Below are 13782 nucleotides of genomic sequence, written 5' to 3'. Positions count from 1 at the left end.
TCAACAAGACAGAAAGTTAACAAGGATATCCAGGAATTGAACTCATCTCTGCAGCAAGCAGACCTAATAGACATCTAGAGAACTCTCCACCCCAAATCAACAAAATATACATTCTTCTCAGCACCACATCGCACTTATTCCAAAATTGACTACATAATTGGAAGTAAAGCACTCCTCAGCAAATGTACAAGAACAGAAATTATAACAAACTGTCTCTCAGACCACAGTGCAATCAAACTAGAACTCAGGACTAAGAAACTCAATCAAAACCGCTCAACTACATGGAAACTGAACAACCTGCTCCTGAATGACTACTGGGTACATAACGAAATGAAGGCAGAAATAAAGATGTTCTTTGAAACCAATGAGAACAAAGATACAACATACCAGAATCTCTGGGACACATTTAAAGCAGTGTGTAGAGGGAAATTTATAGCACGAAATGCCAAGAGAAAGCAGGAAAGATCTAAAATTGACACTCTAACATCACAGTTAAAAGAACTAGAGAAGCAAGAGCAAACGCATTCAAAAGCTAGCAGAAGGCAAGAAATAACTAAGATCAGAGCAGAACTGAAGGAGATAGAGACACAAAAAACCCTCCAAAAAATCAATGAATCCAGGAGTTGGTTTTTTGAAAAGATCAACAAAATTGACAGACCGCTAGCAAGACTAATAAAGAAGAAAAGAGAGAAGAATCAAATAGACGCAATAAAAAATGATAAAGGGGATATCACCACCCACCCCACAGAAATACAAACTACCATCAGAGAATACTATAAACACCTCTACGCAAATAAACTAGAAAATCTAGAAGAAATGGATAATTTCCTGGACACTTACACTCTTCCAAGACTAAACCAGGAAGAAGTTGAATCCCTGAATAGACCAATAGCAGGCTCTGAAATTGAGGCAATAATTAATAGCCTACCAACCAAAAAAAGTCCAGGACCAGATGGATTCACAGCTGAATTCTACCAGAGGTACAAGGAGGAGCTGGTACCATTCCTTCTGAAACTATTCCAATCAATAGAAAAAGAGGGAATCCTCCCTAACTCATTTTATGAGGCCAACATCATCCTGATACCAAAGCCTGGCAGAGACACAACAAAAAAACAGAATTTTAGACCAATATCCCTGATGAACATCGATGCAAAAATCCTCAATAAAATACTGGCAAACCGGATTCAGCAGCACATCAAAAAGCTTATCCACCATGATCAAGTGGGCTTCATCCCTGGAACGCAAGGCTGGTTCAACATTCGCAAATCAATAAACATAATCCAGCATATAAACAGAACCAAAGACAAGAACCACATGATTATCTCAATAGATGCAGAAAAGGCTTTTGACAAAATTCAACAGCCCTTCATGCTAAAAACGCTCAATAAATTTGGTATTGATGGAACGTACCTCAAAATCATAAGAGCTATTTATGACAAACCCGCAGCCAATATCATACTGAATGGGCAAAAACTGGAAAAATTCCCTTTGAAAACTGGCACAAGACAGGGATGCCCTCTCTCACCACTCCTATTCAACATAGTGTTGGAAGTTCTGGCTAGGGCAATCAGGCAAGAGAAAGAAATCAAGGGTATTCAGTTAGGAAAAGAAGTCAAATTGTCCCTCTTTGCAGATGACATGATTGTATATTTAGAAAACCCCATTGTCTCAGCCCAAAATCTCCTTAAGCTGATAAGCAACTTCAGCAAAGTCTCAGGATACAAAATTAATGTGCAAAAATCACAAGCATTCTTATACACCAGTAACAGACAGAGAGCCAAATCATGAATGAACTTCCATTCACAATTGCTTCAAAGAGAATAAAATACCTAGGAATCCAACTTACAAGGGATGTAAAGGACCTCTTCAAGGAGAACTACAAACCACTGCTCAGTGAAATAAAAGAGGACACAAACAAATGGAACAACATACCATGCTCATGGATAGGAAGAATCAATATCGTGAAAATGGCCATACTGCCCAAGGTTATTTATAGATTCAATGCCATCCCCATCAAGCTACCAATGAGTTTCTTCACAGAATTGGAAAAAACTGCTTTAAAGTTCACATGGAACCAAAAAAGAGCCCGCATCTCCAAGACAATCCTAAGTCAAAAGAACAAAGCTGGAGGCATCACGCTACCTGACTTCAAACTATACTACAAGGCTACAGTAACCAAAACAGCATGGTACTGGTACCAAAACAGAGATATAGACCAATGGAACAGAACCGAGTCCTCAGAAATAATACCACACATCTACAGCCATCTGATCTTTGACAAACCTGAGAAAAACAAGAAATGGGGAAAGGATTCCCTATTTAATAAATGGTGCTGGGAAAATTGGCTAGCCATAAGTAGAAAGCTGAAACTGGATCCTTTCCTTACTCCTTATACGAAAATTAATTCAAGATGGATTAGAGACTTAAATGTTAGACCTAATACCATAAAAACCCTAGAGGAAGACCTAGGTAGTACCATTCAGGACATAGGCATGGGCAAAGACTTCATGTCTAAAACACCAAAAGCAACGGCAGCAAAAGCCAAAATTGACAAATGGGATCTCATTAAACTAAAGAGCTTCTGCACAGCAAAAGAAACTACCATCAGAGTGAACAGGCAACCTACAGAATGGGAGAAAGTTTTTGCAATCTACTCATCTGACAAAGGGCTAATATCCAGAACCTACAAAGAACTCAAACAAATTAAAAGAAAAAAACAAACAACCCCATCAAAAAGTGGGCAAAGGATATGAACAGACATTTCTCAAAAGAAGACATTCATACAGCCAACAGACACCTGAAAAAATGCTCATCATCACTGGCCATCAGAGAAATGCAAATCAAAACCACAATGAGATACCATCTCACACCAGTTAGAATGGCGATCATTAAAAAGTCAGGAAACAACAGGTGCTGGAGAGGATGTGGAGAAATAGGAACACTTTTACACTGTTGGTGGGATTGTAAACTAGTTCAACCATTATGGAAAACAGTATGGCGATTCCTCAAGGATCTAGAACTAGAAGTACCATATGACCCAGCCATCCCATTACTGGGTATATACCCAAAGGATTATAAATCATGCTGCTATAAAGACACATGGACACATATGTTTATTGCGGCACTATTCACAATAGCAAAGACTTGGAATCAACCCAGATGTCCATCAGTGACAGACTGAATTAAGAAAATGTGGCACATATACACCATGGAATACTATGTAGCCATAAAAAAGGATGAGTTTGTGTCCTTCGTAGGGACATGGATGCAGCTGGAAACCATCATTCTTAGCAAACTATCGCAAGAACAGAAAACCAAACACCGCATGTTCTCACTCATAGGTGGGAACTGAACAATGAGATCACTTGGACTCGGGAAGGGAAACATCACACACTGGGGCCTATCATGGGGAGGGGGGAGGGGGGAGGGGGGAGGGATTGCATTGGGAGTTATACCTGATGTAAATGACGAGTTGATAGGTGCTGACGAGTTGATAGGTGCTGACGAGTTGATGGGTGCAGCACAGCACCATGGCACAAGTATACATATGTAACAAACCTGCACGTTATGCACATGTACCCTAGAACTTAAAGTATAATAATAATAGAAAAAAATTAAGATTAAGCATATGTGAAACTATACTGAAAGGATATGAGGCAGGACTACGACTAAGTAAAAATATTAATACTAAGTAATGATATTATGATGCTTATTTGGTTGTTTTCCTCTTTTTGGGGAGTAGATTTGGGGTCTCACCATGTTACCCAGGCCAGTCTCTAACTCCAAATGATCCTCCCACCTCAGCCTCCCAAAGTACTGGGATTACAGATGTGAGCCATTGCACCTGGCCTGCTTTCTGTTTTTTTTTAAAACCCAGATTTAGATCTTCACATCCAAATAAATGTTCAGCATCAAAGCAGTTGTTGGAACTCTTTACTTCAAAGAATCTCTTTTGAAATTGCCTTCTGAGCTAGTTTAGTATTCATTATCTACAGCCAGATACTTGATTTATACCCAAATCTAGTCTTTTTTTTTTTTTTTTTTTTGAGACGGAGTCTCGCTCTGTCGCCCAGGCTGGAGTGCAGTGGCCGGATCTCGGCTCACTGCAAGCTCCGCCTCCCGGGTTTACGCCATTCTCCTCCCTCAGCCTCCGGAGTAGCTGGGACTACAGGCACCCGCCACTTGGCCCGTCTAGTTTTTTGTATTTTTTTTTAGTAGAGACGGGGTTTCACCGGGTTCGCCAGGATGGTCTCGATCTCCTGACCTCGTGATACGCCCGTCTTGGCCTCCCAAAGTGCTGGGATTACAGGCTTGAGCCACCGCGCCCGGCCCAAATCTAGTCTTGATCTTGGTTTGCTCACTCTCAGAAGAGTTCATGAATCATTAATTCCTTCAACAAACATTTATTGAGCATCTACTGCATATTAGGCCCTGTGCTAAATTCCAGGAATAGAAAGATAAATAAGGCATAGTACCTACTCTTAAGGAGTGTAAAATCTAATAAAAGAAGATAGATGTATATACCAATAAATACATACATACTGGGTCTAATGAGGCACATAGATATGCCTGGCATGCTGTGGCATCAAAGAAGGCTTTGTAGAGGTGACTCGAGCTGGTAATGAATTGGTATTCATCAGCTAATTAAGGAAAGACTGGCAAAATATTGTGAGCAAAGGAGAAAGGTACCAAATGGCATAGAGTGTTTGGGGAGCTGTATGAGCATTACTTAGAGGTAGAAGTTAGTGGGATTGGACTTTAAGACATTTGGCAGTAGAGGTAGGAGAGGGGAGACAAGGAGGAACAGAAAGCATTTACCATGTCAAGCCATTGGGATTTTATCCTATAAGCACGTAGTGGGAAACCACTGAAGTATTTTAAACAGTGAAGGGAGATGATCAGATATGCAGACAGTAATGTGGAGGGTAGACTGGAAAGGATAAGTCTGGGAACAAGGAGACCACATGGGTTACAGTGGTTCCACATCTGACTGCCCATTAGAATCATCTAGGAAACTTGTTAAGAATGCAAATTCCTGGGCCCCATTTCCCTGAAATTCTGATTTTAAGTAGGTCTGGTTAGAGCCCAGGAATCTGTGTTATTAACAAGCTTCACAAATGATTCTTATGCTGCTAGCTCTATATCAGGTCCACTGATAAGTGTTTGAGATCCACTAAATATCTATGGCAGGAAATAACAATGTGCCTGAATTTGAGCGGTAAGAATGGAGTGAAGGCATTAATAGGACTTAGAGATTGATAAGCTGTGGGAAGGTGAAGAAGACAACAGAGATTCACAGTGGTGTCCAAATTCCAGCCTGGGTGAATGGTGGAGCCATTTTCCAAACTAAGGAAGTGGAAGAGGGGTGTGTGTGTCTGTGTGTGTGTGTGTGTGTGTGTGTGTGTGTGTGTGTGATGTGTGTGTTGGGGGAGGGAGGCACAATGATTTCTATCAGGGACATGACAAATTTGAGGTGCTATGAGATAAGTAGGCAGTTCCTCAGAAGCAGCTGAGGAGCTACAACTGGGCTGAAGTTACAGATTTTGGAGTAATCAGTTAGGAGGAAGTTCAGTAATCAGTTAGGAGGAAGTTCAAATCATGATAGCATAGGCAGTCCTCAGGGAGAGCACATAGAGGAGAAAAGAAGAGGGCAAAGAATCTTGTAGAAACACTACCTTGTAAGGATGAGGATTCCACAAGACTTGAGAACAGTCTGAAGTCATAAGAGACTCAGGAGAAAGCCAGCCAAAGCAGGAGTTGCAGGAGGGAATTTCCACATATCTTAATGTTTAATGGACTCCTGTGATGTCAAGATCACTCAGATGCTTTTTCAGAGTATACATTCTATCCCTGCTGAATCTGTTGGGGAGGTGGAGATGGCATGGCATGGCGTTTTGAAAAGGCTCTCAAAAATTCTGATAGGGCTCCTCTCTCAAGTCTTTTAAGACTTGAAGGTAGGGACAATGTCTTTTGCTACACAGGGTGGGCATTTAATAAATATTTGTTTAATGGTTGTCTTTGCTATCTTAGTTTTGATTCTGGCACTAATAAAATCACATTTACATACTAAAGATTCACCACTAGAACAGTTATTTATAATTGTGGCACAAGGTTGGGAGACAATTTCAAAGGAAGAGTTCCAAAAGCATTTTCTCAAAGCCCCTAAGTACAGTAGTCCCCTCTTATTTGCAGTTTTGTTTTCTGAGGTTTCTGTTACCCTTTGTACAGTATAAGAAGATGTTTTGAGAGACAGAAAGAAATCACATTCACATAACTTTGTTTACAGTATATTGTTATAATCATTCAATCTTATTCTTAGCAATTATTAATCTCTTACTGTGCCTAATTGATGAAGTAAGCTTTATCATAGGTATGTATGCATAGGAAAAAACATAGTATACAGTCGGCGCTCTATATCCATGGGTTCTGCATCTGACAGTTCAACCAAGTGTGGATTGAAAATATTTAATAAAAACAAAAAGGATGGTTGCAGCTGTACTGAACATGTACAGAGTTTTTTCTTGTCATTCCTAAACAATATGTCATAACAACTATTAATATTTAACATTTACATTGTATTAGATATTGTAAGTAATCTAGAGATTATTTAAAGTATATGGGAGAATATGTATAGGTTATATGCAAATACTGCACCATTTTATATAAGGGACTTGAGTGTCTGTGGATTTTGACGTCAGGAGCCAATCCCACATGGATACTAAGGGACAGCTATAAATAAGGTTCGGTACTACCCACCGTTTCAGGCATCCGCTGGGGGTCTTGGAACATATCTCCCAGGGAAAAAGAGGGTATTTAGTCTTCTAAAATGACCACTTTGAAGGAAATAATGTTAATTTTGTATACACACACACACACACACACACAATTTATTTATTTATTTAATTTATTTTTGAGATGGAGTCTCACTGTGTCATCCAGGCTGGAGTGCAGTGGCGCAATCTTGGCTCACTGCAACCTCTGCCTCCCAGGTTGAAGCAATTCTCCTGCCTTAGCCTCCTGAGTAGCTGGGATTACAGGCACCTGCCACCATGTCCACCTAATTTTTATATTTTTAGTAGAGACGGGGTTTTGCCATGTTGGCTAGGCTGGTCTCAAACTCCTGACCTCGAGTGATCTGCCTGCTTCACCCTCCCAAAGTGCTGGGATTACAGATGTGAGCCACTGGACCCAGCAGTTTTGGTATATTTTTTAAAAATACTCTCACATTGTTATAATGTACACATAAATACAAACATCTTCACTTGCCTAAGAAAACAGCTTAGAGTCCTGGAAGAGGCCCAGGGATACTCTAGTAAGTAGTCTTGAAGACCTGGATTGACCATGTCATGCCACTAAAAAAGTCATTGAATCTCTCTGGGCTTTGTTCTCTCCTTTTTAATATGAGTTTGTCTAGATGGTAATTAAGGTTCTTCATTCTAAAATTTTATGATACAATTTTCCTGAGCCTCTTAAAAGTTTATAACTCAGTTAAGCTACAAATAAGTAAAAATTTCCTCTGCTTTATTGATCCCTACCATTTAGCTTATATTGGATTTAATCCCATTTCTTTTACTTTTACATTAATCCAAGTGTTTAAAACTTACATAAACTTGTTTGTTATTTTGAAATTATCAAAGTATTACCATTGTTTTGTCTTGTGTGTTTTTTCTACAGATTGGACCAGTGGATCACATTGAATTCTCTTCTGGCCCTGAATTCAAAAAAACATTAGCCTCAAAAACCATTAGCATTTCTGAAGAAGGTTTGTAGGGGCTGACAGGGACTGGCTGAAGTCTTGCTTTAGTTGACTGAAAGAATAAACATTGCTTTGTGGAGTGCCAGAAGTAGGAATAGTTTTCATATATGAGCTTAAGGCATCAGCTTCCCAATTTTTAGATAAGGATTTTTTTTTTGTAATGTGATTAGCTTCCACCTCAAAGCCTTTTTTTTTTGGAGAAGGCAGTAACCTTCTCTGGATTTCATACCATGGGGCAAGTGTGGCCTGGAGCTCAGTTTTTGTGGATTCCAAACCATTGGCCTCATAGTGCTGAGGATTGCACAGAACTTTGTGCTGAGGTTGCTGTTTGTCTGTGATCATCAGCTGAGCTGGAATTTGAGGTTCTGGTAAAATGGCCAGGCAGTGGTGAGGTATTAAGTTTTTTCATTTTTTATTGAAAGAATGAATTTGTTTTTACTTTCTACTGTGTGTGTAGTTTATACCTGTGTTCTCTTCTCATTCAGTCTTGTCAGTCTTTTCAAAAACCAGTGTTTGTTAATTCTGTTTGTTTCTCAGTTTCCTTTTTCGTTAATCTTTATTATTCTATTTTGGGGGGATTAACTTGTTGGCTTTTTTCTAACTTTATTTTTTCTTGTTTTCTAATATGTGTAATTGAGGCTGAATATGTTCCTGCATGGACCTACTTATCATCATCTGGTGTTGTTCAGGTCTACATAGTTTGTAGTTCACATTATGATTTCTTTAGCTTGTAAAAGGAGTTTTTAGCTTCTAAATATTAAGGATTCTAATATATAGGGCTATGTTTTTGTGGTCGATTTCCATTTTCATTGTATTTTGATTAGCTGATGTGTATGATGATATCAGTTCTTAGAAATTTGTTAAAATTTCTCTTATGGCTGAGGATAGTCAGTTTTTATGTTATGTTCCACATTTATCTGAAGAGACCAAACATTTGCTGTTGGTTGTATGTATTGTATGTGTATATATCTCCCTTTGGTCAAGCTTCTAAATTGTATTGTCCAGATTTTTTATATTTTTTCTGATTCTTTAGTCAGCTTGATCCATTAATTTCTCAGAAGGTTGCATTAAAAATTACCCATAATGATTATGGAATTATTTATCCTTGTAAATCTGTTACATTCATCTTAAGGCTATAAGGTGAAAATAGTTCAGGATTGTTATATTTCTTGTTGGATTTTGTCTCTTTTATCACTAAGTAATTATTCCCAATAATCCTTTTTGACTTATAGTCGATTTTGTTTAATATGAACATTACTACCCCTGTGTTCTGGTATAACTTTTTGATATGTTTTTTTTTTAATTTTATGTAAAATTTCTATGCTATTTTAATAGAAGACAGAATCATACAATTAACTTTCATATACTCAACAACAAACTTTAATCATTATCAACTCATGGCCAATCCATTTTTTACCTAAACACCTACCCACACCCACCCACTCTTCCCACCTTTTTCTTGATTATTTTGAAGTGAAACCCAGACAGCACGTTATTTTATGTATAAATATTTTATATGTATCTCTAAAAGATCAGGTCCATTTTTAAAACATAAGCACAATAATATTGACACTCCTTTAAAAAATTCTTAATATACTTATATATCTAATCAGGGTTCAAATGTTGCCAATTGTCTTGTTTCAAAAAATAGCTTTTTAGGCCGGGTATGGTTTCTCACACCTGTAATCCCAGCACTTTGGGAGGCTGAGGCAGGCGGATCACAAGATCAGGAATTTAAAACCAGCCTGGCCAATATGGTGAAACCCTGTCTCTACTAAAAATACAAAAATTAGCCTGGTGTGGTGGTGGGCGCCTATAGTCCCAGCTACTCAGGAGGGTGAGGCAGGAGAATTGCTTGAAGACCAGGAGGCGGAGGTTGCAGTGAGCCAAGATCATGCCACTGCACTCCAGCCTGGGCGACAGAGCGAGACTCCGTCTCAAAAAAAAAAAAAAAAAAAAAAAAAGCTTTTTAATTATTACAGTTGGAACCCAGGTAAGATCTGTATGTGGCCATTGGTTGATGGCTTGTAAGTCTCTTTACTTCTGGGTTCCTTCTCTCCTTTTTCTTCCTTGAAGTTTTCTTTGTTGAAGAAACAAGATATTTGTTCTAAAGTGTTTTTCAGAGACTGAATTTTGCTAATTGAGTCTCTGTGATGTCATTTAATGTGTCGTTTTCTCCTCTGTATTTCTTGTAAATTGGATATCCCTTTACTTTCAGGCTGTTTGATTATGTTGTAGTTGTGTCCAGCATCTACCTAGATGTCATTCCTTTAAATAATTAGACAGTCTTTTTTAACTAGCAAGCATAATCAGTATTCATTTATTGTATTTACTGATATATTTGTGCTTATTTCTAATATCTTATTTCATGGGTTTTTTTTGCCCTTTTTTTCCTTTACTTTTTGTTCCTCTTTTTTGCCTTTTATTGGATTGAGTTTTCTATATTCTCTCTTTCCTACTGTATTGGTTCAGAAATTATACATTTCATTTTTAATTTTTAGTGGTTATTCTTGAATCTTTAACATTCATAGTTGAGTTAAAGTTTAAGGTGAAGTTGGACATGGTGGTGCATACCTGTAGTCCCAGCTATTCGGGAGGCTGAGGTGGGAGGATCACTCGAGCCCAAGAATTAAAGATTGTAGTATGCTATCATCACACCTATGAATAGCCACTGCACTCCAACCTGGACAACATAGTGAGACACCATCTCTTAAAATTTTTTTCTTTTTAAATTAAGGTGAATATATCTACCTCCCAAACAATATAAGGACTTTAGACCTTTTTAGCACTGATTTGTTCCCTCCATCTTCTCTGATACTGTTTTTTTTTTTGTTTGTTTGTTTGTTTGTTTTTGAGAGTCTCGCACTGTGGCCCAGGTTGGAGAGTGCAGTGGTGTGATCTCAGCTCACTACAACCACCGCCTCCCAGGTTCAAGCAATTTTCCTGCCTCAGCCTCCTGAGTAGCTGGGACTACAGGTGCACACCACCACGCCTGGCTAATTTTTTCTATTTTCAGTAGAGATGGGGCTTCACCATGTTGGCCAGGATGATCTCAATCTCTTGACCTTGTGATCCACCCGTCTCGGCCTCCCAAAGTGTTGGGATTATAGGTGTGAGCCACCAACCCAGCATCTGATACTGTTTTCAAATATTTGTAGATCTACTCTGTTTTTAACCCTCCCGTTTAGTTCCCCTTGCCTTTTATTTTTTAAGTCAGTGCTTAGCTAGGATTTCTCCACATTTGTCATTTTCTTTGCCAACAATTACTTCATTTTAAAATTTCTGATTTAAATAATGTAAATATGTAGGCAACAAATGTAGAAAACCAAAACAAGTTTCATGACACCTTTTATTGCCTGAGATGCTCTCTGATATTTTCTCTTCTCTGCTATTGTTGCCCACAGTTGCTTCTTGCATCCACTTCTTTTTTTTGTTTGTTTTTTGAGATGGAGTCTCACTCTGTCAGAGTGCAGTGGCACGATCTTGGCTCACTGCAGCCTCTGCCTCCCGGGTTCAAGCAAAACTCTGTCTCGGCCTCCCGAGTAGCTGGGACTACAGGCGCCTGCCACCATGCCTGGCTAATTTTTTGTATTTTTAGTAGACACGGAGTTTCCCCGTGTTAGCCAGGATGGTCTCAATCTCCTGATCTTGTGATCCACCTGCCTTGGCCTCCCAAAGTGCTGGGATTACAGGTGTGAGCCACCAGGCCCAGCCATATTTCTTTTATTTACCTTCTATTGGAGTAGGAATGATTCTTTAGTATTAAGATTTAACTTTGGGTACTTTTCACCGATAATATTTTGAAGTACTGCTTCCTCCCCATTTTTTCTTTTCTTTCTAAAACACCTGTTAGAGGTGTGTTGGACCTTCTCACTCTGTTACTTATATCTTTTTTTTTTTTTTTTTTTTTTTTAATGAGACAGAGTTTCGCTCTTGTTGTCTAGGCTGGAGTGCAATGACATGATCTCAGCTCACTGCAACCCCCACCTCGCGGGTTCAAGTGGTTCTCCTGCCTCAGCCTTCTGAGTAGCTGCGATTACGGGCATGTGCCACCACCCCTGGCAAATTTTTTGTATTTGTAGAGACAGGGTTTCTCCATTTTGGTCAGGCCAGTCTCGAACTCCTGACCTCAGGTGATCCGCCCACCTTGGCCTCCCAAAATGCTGGGATTACAGGTGTGAGCCACCACGCCTGGCCGCCTTATCTCTTTTAACCTCTTCTGCATAATTTCCTCCCTTTATCAGTGGTGCACTCAGGATGATTTCCTCAGATCTGTCTTTTAGTTTACTAATTCTCTTCTTTGCTATGTCTTTGCTGTTTTAGCTATTTGTTATGATTTTAATTTTGGTGGCTATATTTAATATCTAGAAGTTGTATTTATTTCTTTTTCAGATCTATCTGCTCTTTGGATGTCCTGTCCTGTTTTTTTTTATTGCTGTTCCTATGCTTTATCTGTTTAATAATTTTAGTCATGTTTTATGACTAACCTTTTCTGATTGTTGTATTTCATATGTGCACATTATCAATTATTGAATCTGCATACTGACTCTCTTTCATGATTGGTTGTTCCTTTGTGTGATTTGTAATTTTTTATCATGGGCTTATCATTAGTAGAAGTTCTGCTAGATTATATGTATTTGTCTTTGGAGTAGTTTTGCATTTGCTTTTTGCTATCATTGAACAATGTAGGAAAAAATTGGAACAAATTTTAGTATACATTTCTTCACTTGGGGTTGCTGTACTGTATTGATGGTAGAAATTCAGACCCTGTTCATGCTTGTGGCAAGTCAGGGATTTTGATTTCTCAAAGTTGACTTTTATTTTTCTCTCAGCTACTATCCATGCATATAGAAAACTTATTTGCTGTTTCACCAGGGGAGAGATTTTCTTATTCCTATTTTATGGACAAAGCTGTCCTTCAATGCTCTAAGATAAATGAAGGTAGCTCAGTTTTTCCCTCATTGCAGTCTGCAGAAACCACATCTTCTATTCCTCAGTAGACTATCCTAGCATCATTGCCCACTTATTGCTCCAGCTTTGAGTTCCTTTTTCTTTTCTGGCACCAGGGGATTTCTCTGTTTAGAAAGATTGGTTGTATATTAAATATATTTTTTTTGTAATTTAGCGTGTCTGTGTTTTTATGGAAGGGCATAGGCCTGTGTACTTCAGCTCAGTCTGCCACGTTTAATGAAGTTGATAATAAATTTTATGGTTTATTTACTGTGGGAGAGCTTTAACTTCAAATTTTTTATTAAATTCATTATACAGTAGAAAGCTATTAGCATAATATGTGGTAAACTTCTAATATCTATGTTGCTAGTTGGAAGTATTAGCAATTGTTGTCTTTTCCATGTGATCTTTTTTTCTCTACTATTTTATTTTAATTGTAATATATACTCTGGATTAGTGCGTTTTTTGACACATATGGATGAAGAAGATCAAAGTGACAAAAAGGAGACTTCAGAACCTGAATTTTCAATAACAGAAAATTATTCTGGTCAGAAAACCCATGTGTTTCCTACTGCCGATTCAGCTGTCAGCCTTTCCAGTGATCAGAATACTACTTCTTCTGGTATTGTTCTTCACTTTTTCATTTACATATACTCTTATTCTCCATTATAATGTTACTGAATGTGATTTACTGGGAATACAGTTATGAAAGGTTTGTGAAGTCATTTTGTAATATTTATTTTAGGGAAAGGAAAGTTAAAACTTGCTATTCACATGAAGAACTATGACACCTTGTCACCTTCGTAAGACATAATGCAATCATGTATCATATCTTGGTGTAACTTAATATGAAATATATAGCAACTGGAATTACTATAATAGTTGACATTTACAAAAATTGAAAAATTAAAACTCTTCCAATTAAAAGAACTTTGAATTTTAATTTGAAAACAAAATAGTATCTATCATTTCTTGCACCTCTACCATGTGCATCACTGTTTTATATGCGTAGATTCTGGTTTAAGCCTGACCTATGAGGTGTAGACACTATTATTATCCCCATTTTACAGTTGAGG

At 38.2% G+C, this 13782-nt stretch overlaps 1 protein-coding gene across 5 annotated transcripts in view; it reads left to right on the top strand.

Annotated features, from left to right (window-relative positions):
• The window catches only part of CPLANE1 (ciliogenesis and planar polarity effector complex subunit 1), a 162996-nt gene that overhangs the window by 114636 nt on the left and 34578 nt on the right, over positions 1–13782 (top strand). For all 5 annotated transcript variants that reach the window (XR_003730286.2, XM_015139879.3, XM_015139883.3 and 2 more), the window contains 2 exons: positions 7675–7762; positions 13164–13328. Coding sequence is in view for 4 of the 5 variants with exons in the window: in XM_015139879.3 (XP_014995365.2) it covers positions 7675–7762; positions 13164–13328 (253 nt within the window). In the remaining variant the exon portion in view is untranslated. The remainder of the gene's footprint in view (positions 1–7674; positions 7763–13163; positions 13329–13782) is intronic.

This window comes from Macaca mulatta, chromosome 6, assembly GCF_049350105.2.
Source record: "Macaca mulatta isolate MMU2019108-1 chromosome 6, T2T-MMU8v2.0, whole genome shotgun sequence".
NCBI classification, from domain to species: domain Eukaryota; kingdom Metazoa; phylum Chordata; class Mammalia; order Primates; family Cercopithecidae; genus Macaca; species Macaca mulatta.
The sequence above is the reverse complement of the archived record's forward strand: the minus strand, read 5'-3'. Positions and strand labels throughout refer to the sequence as shown.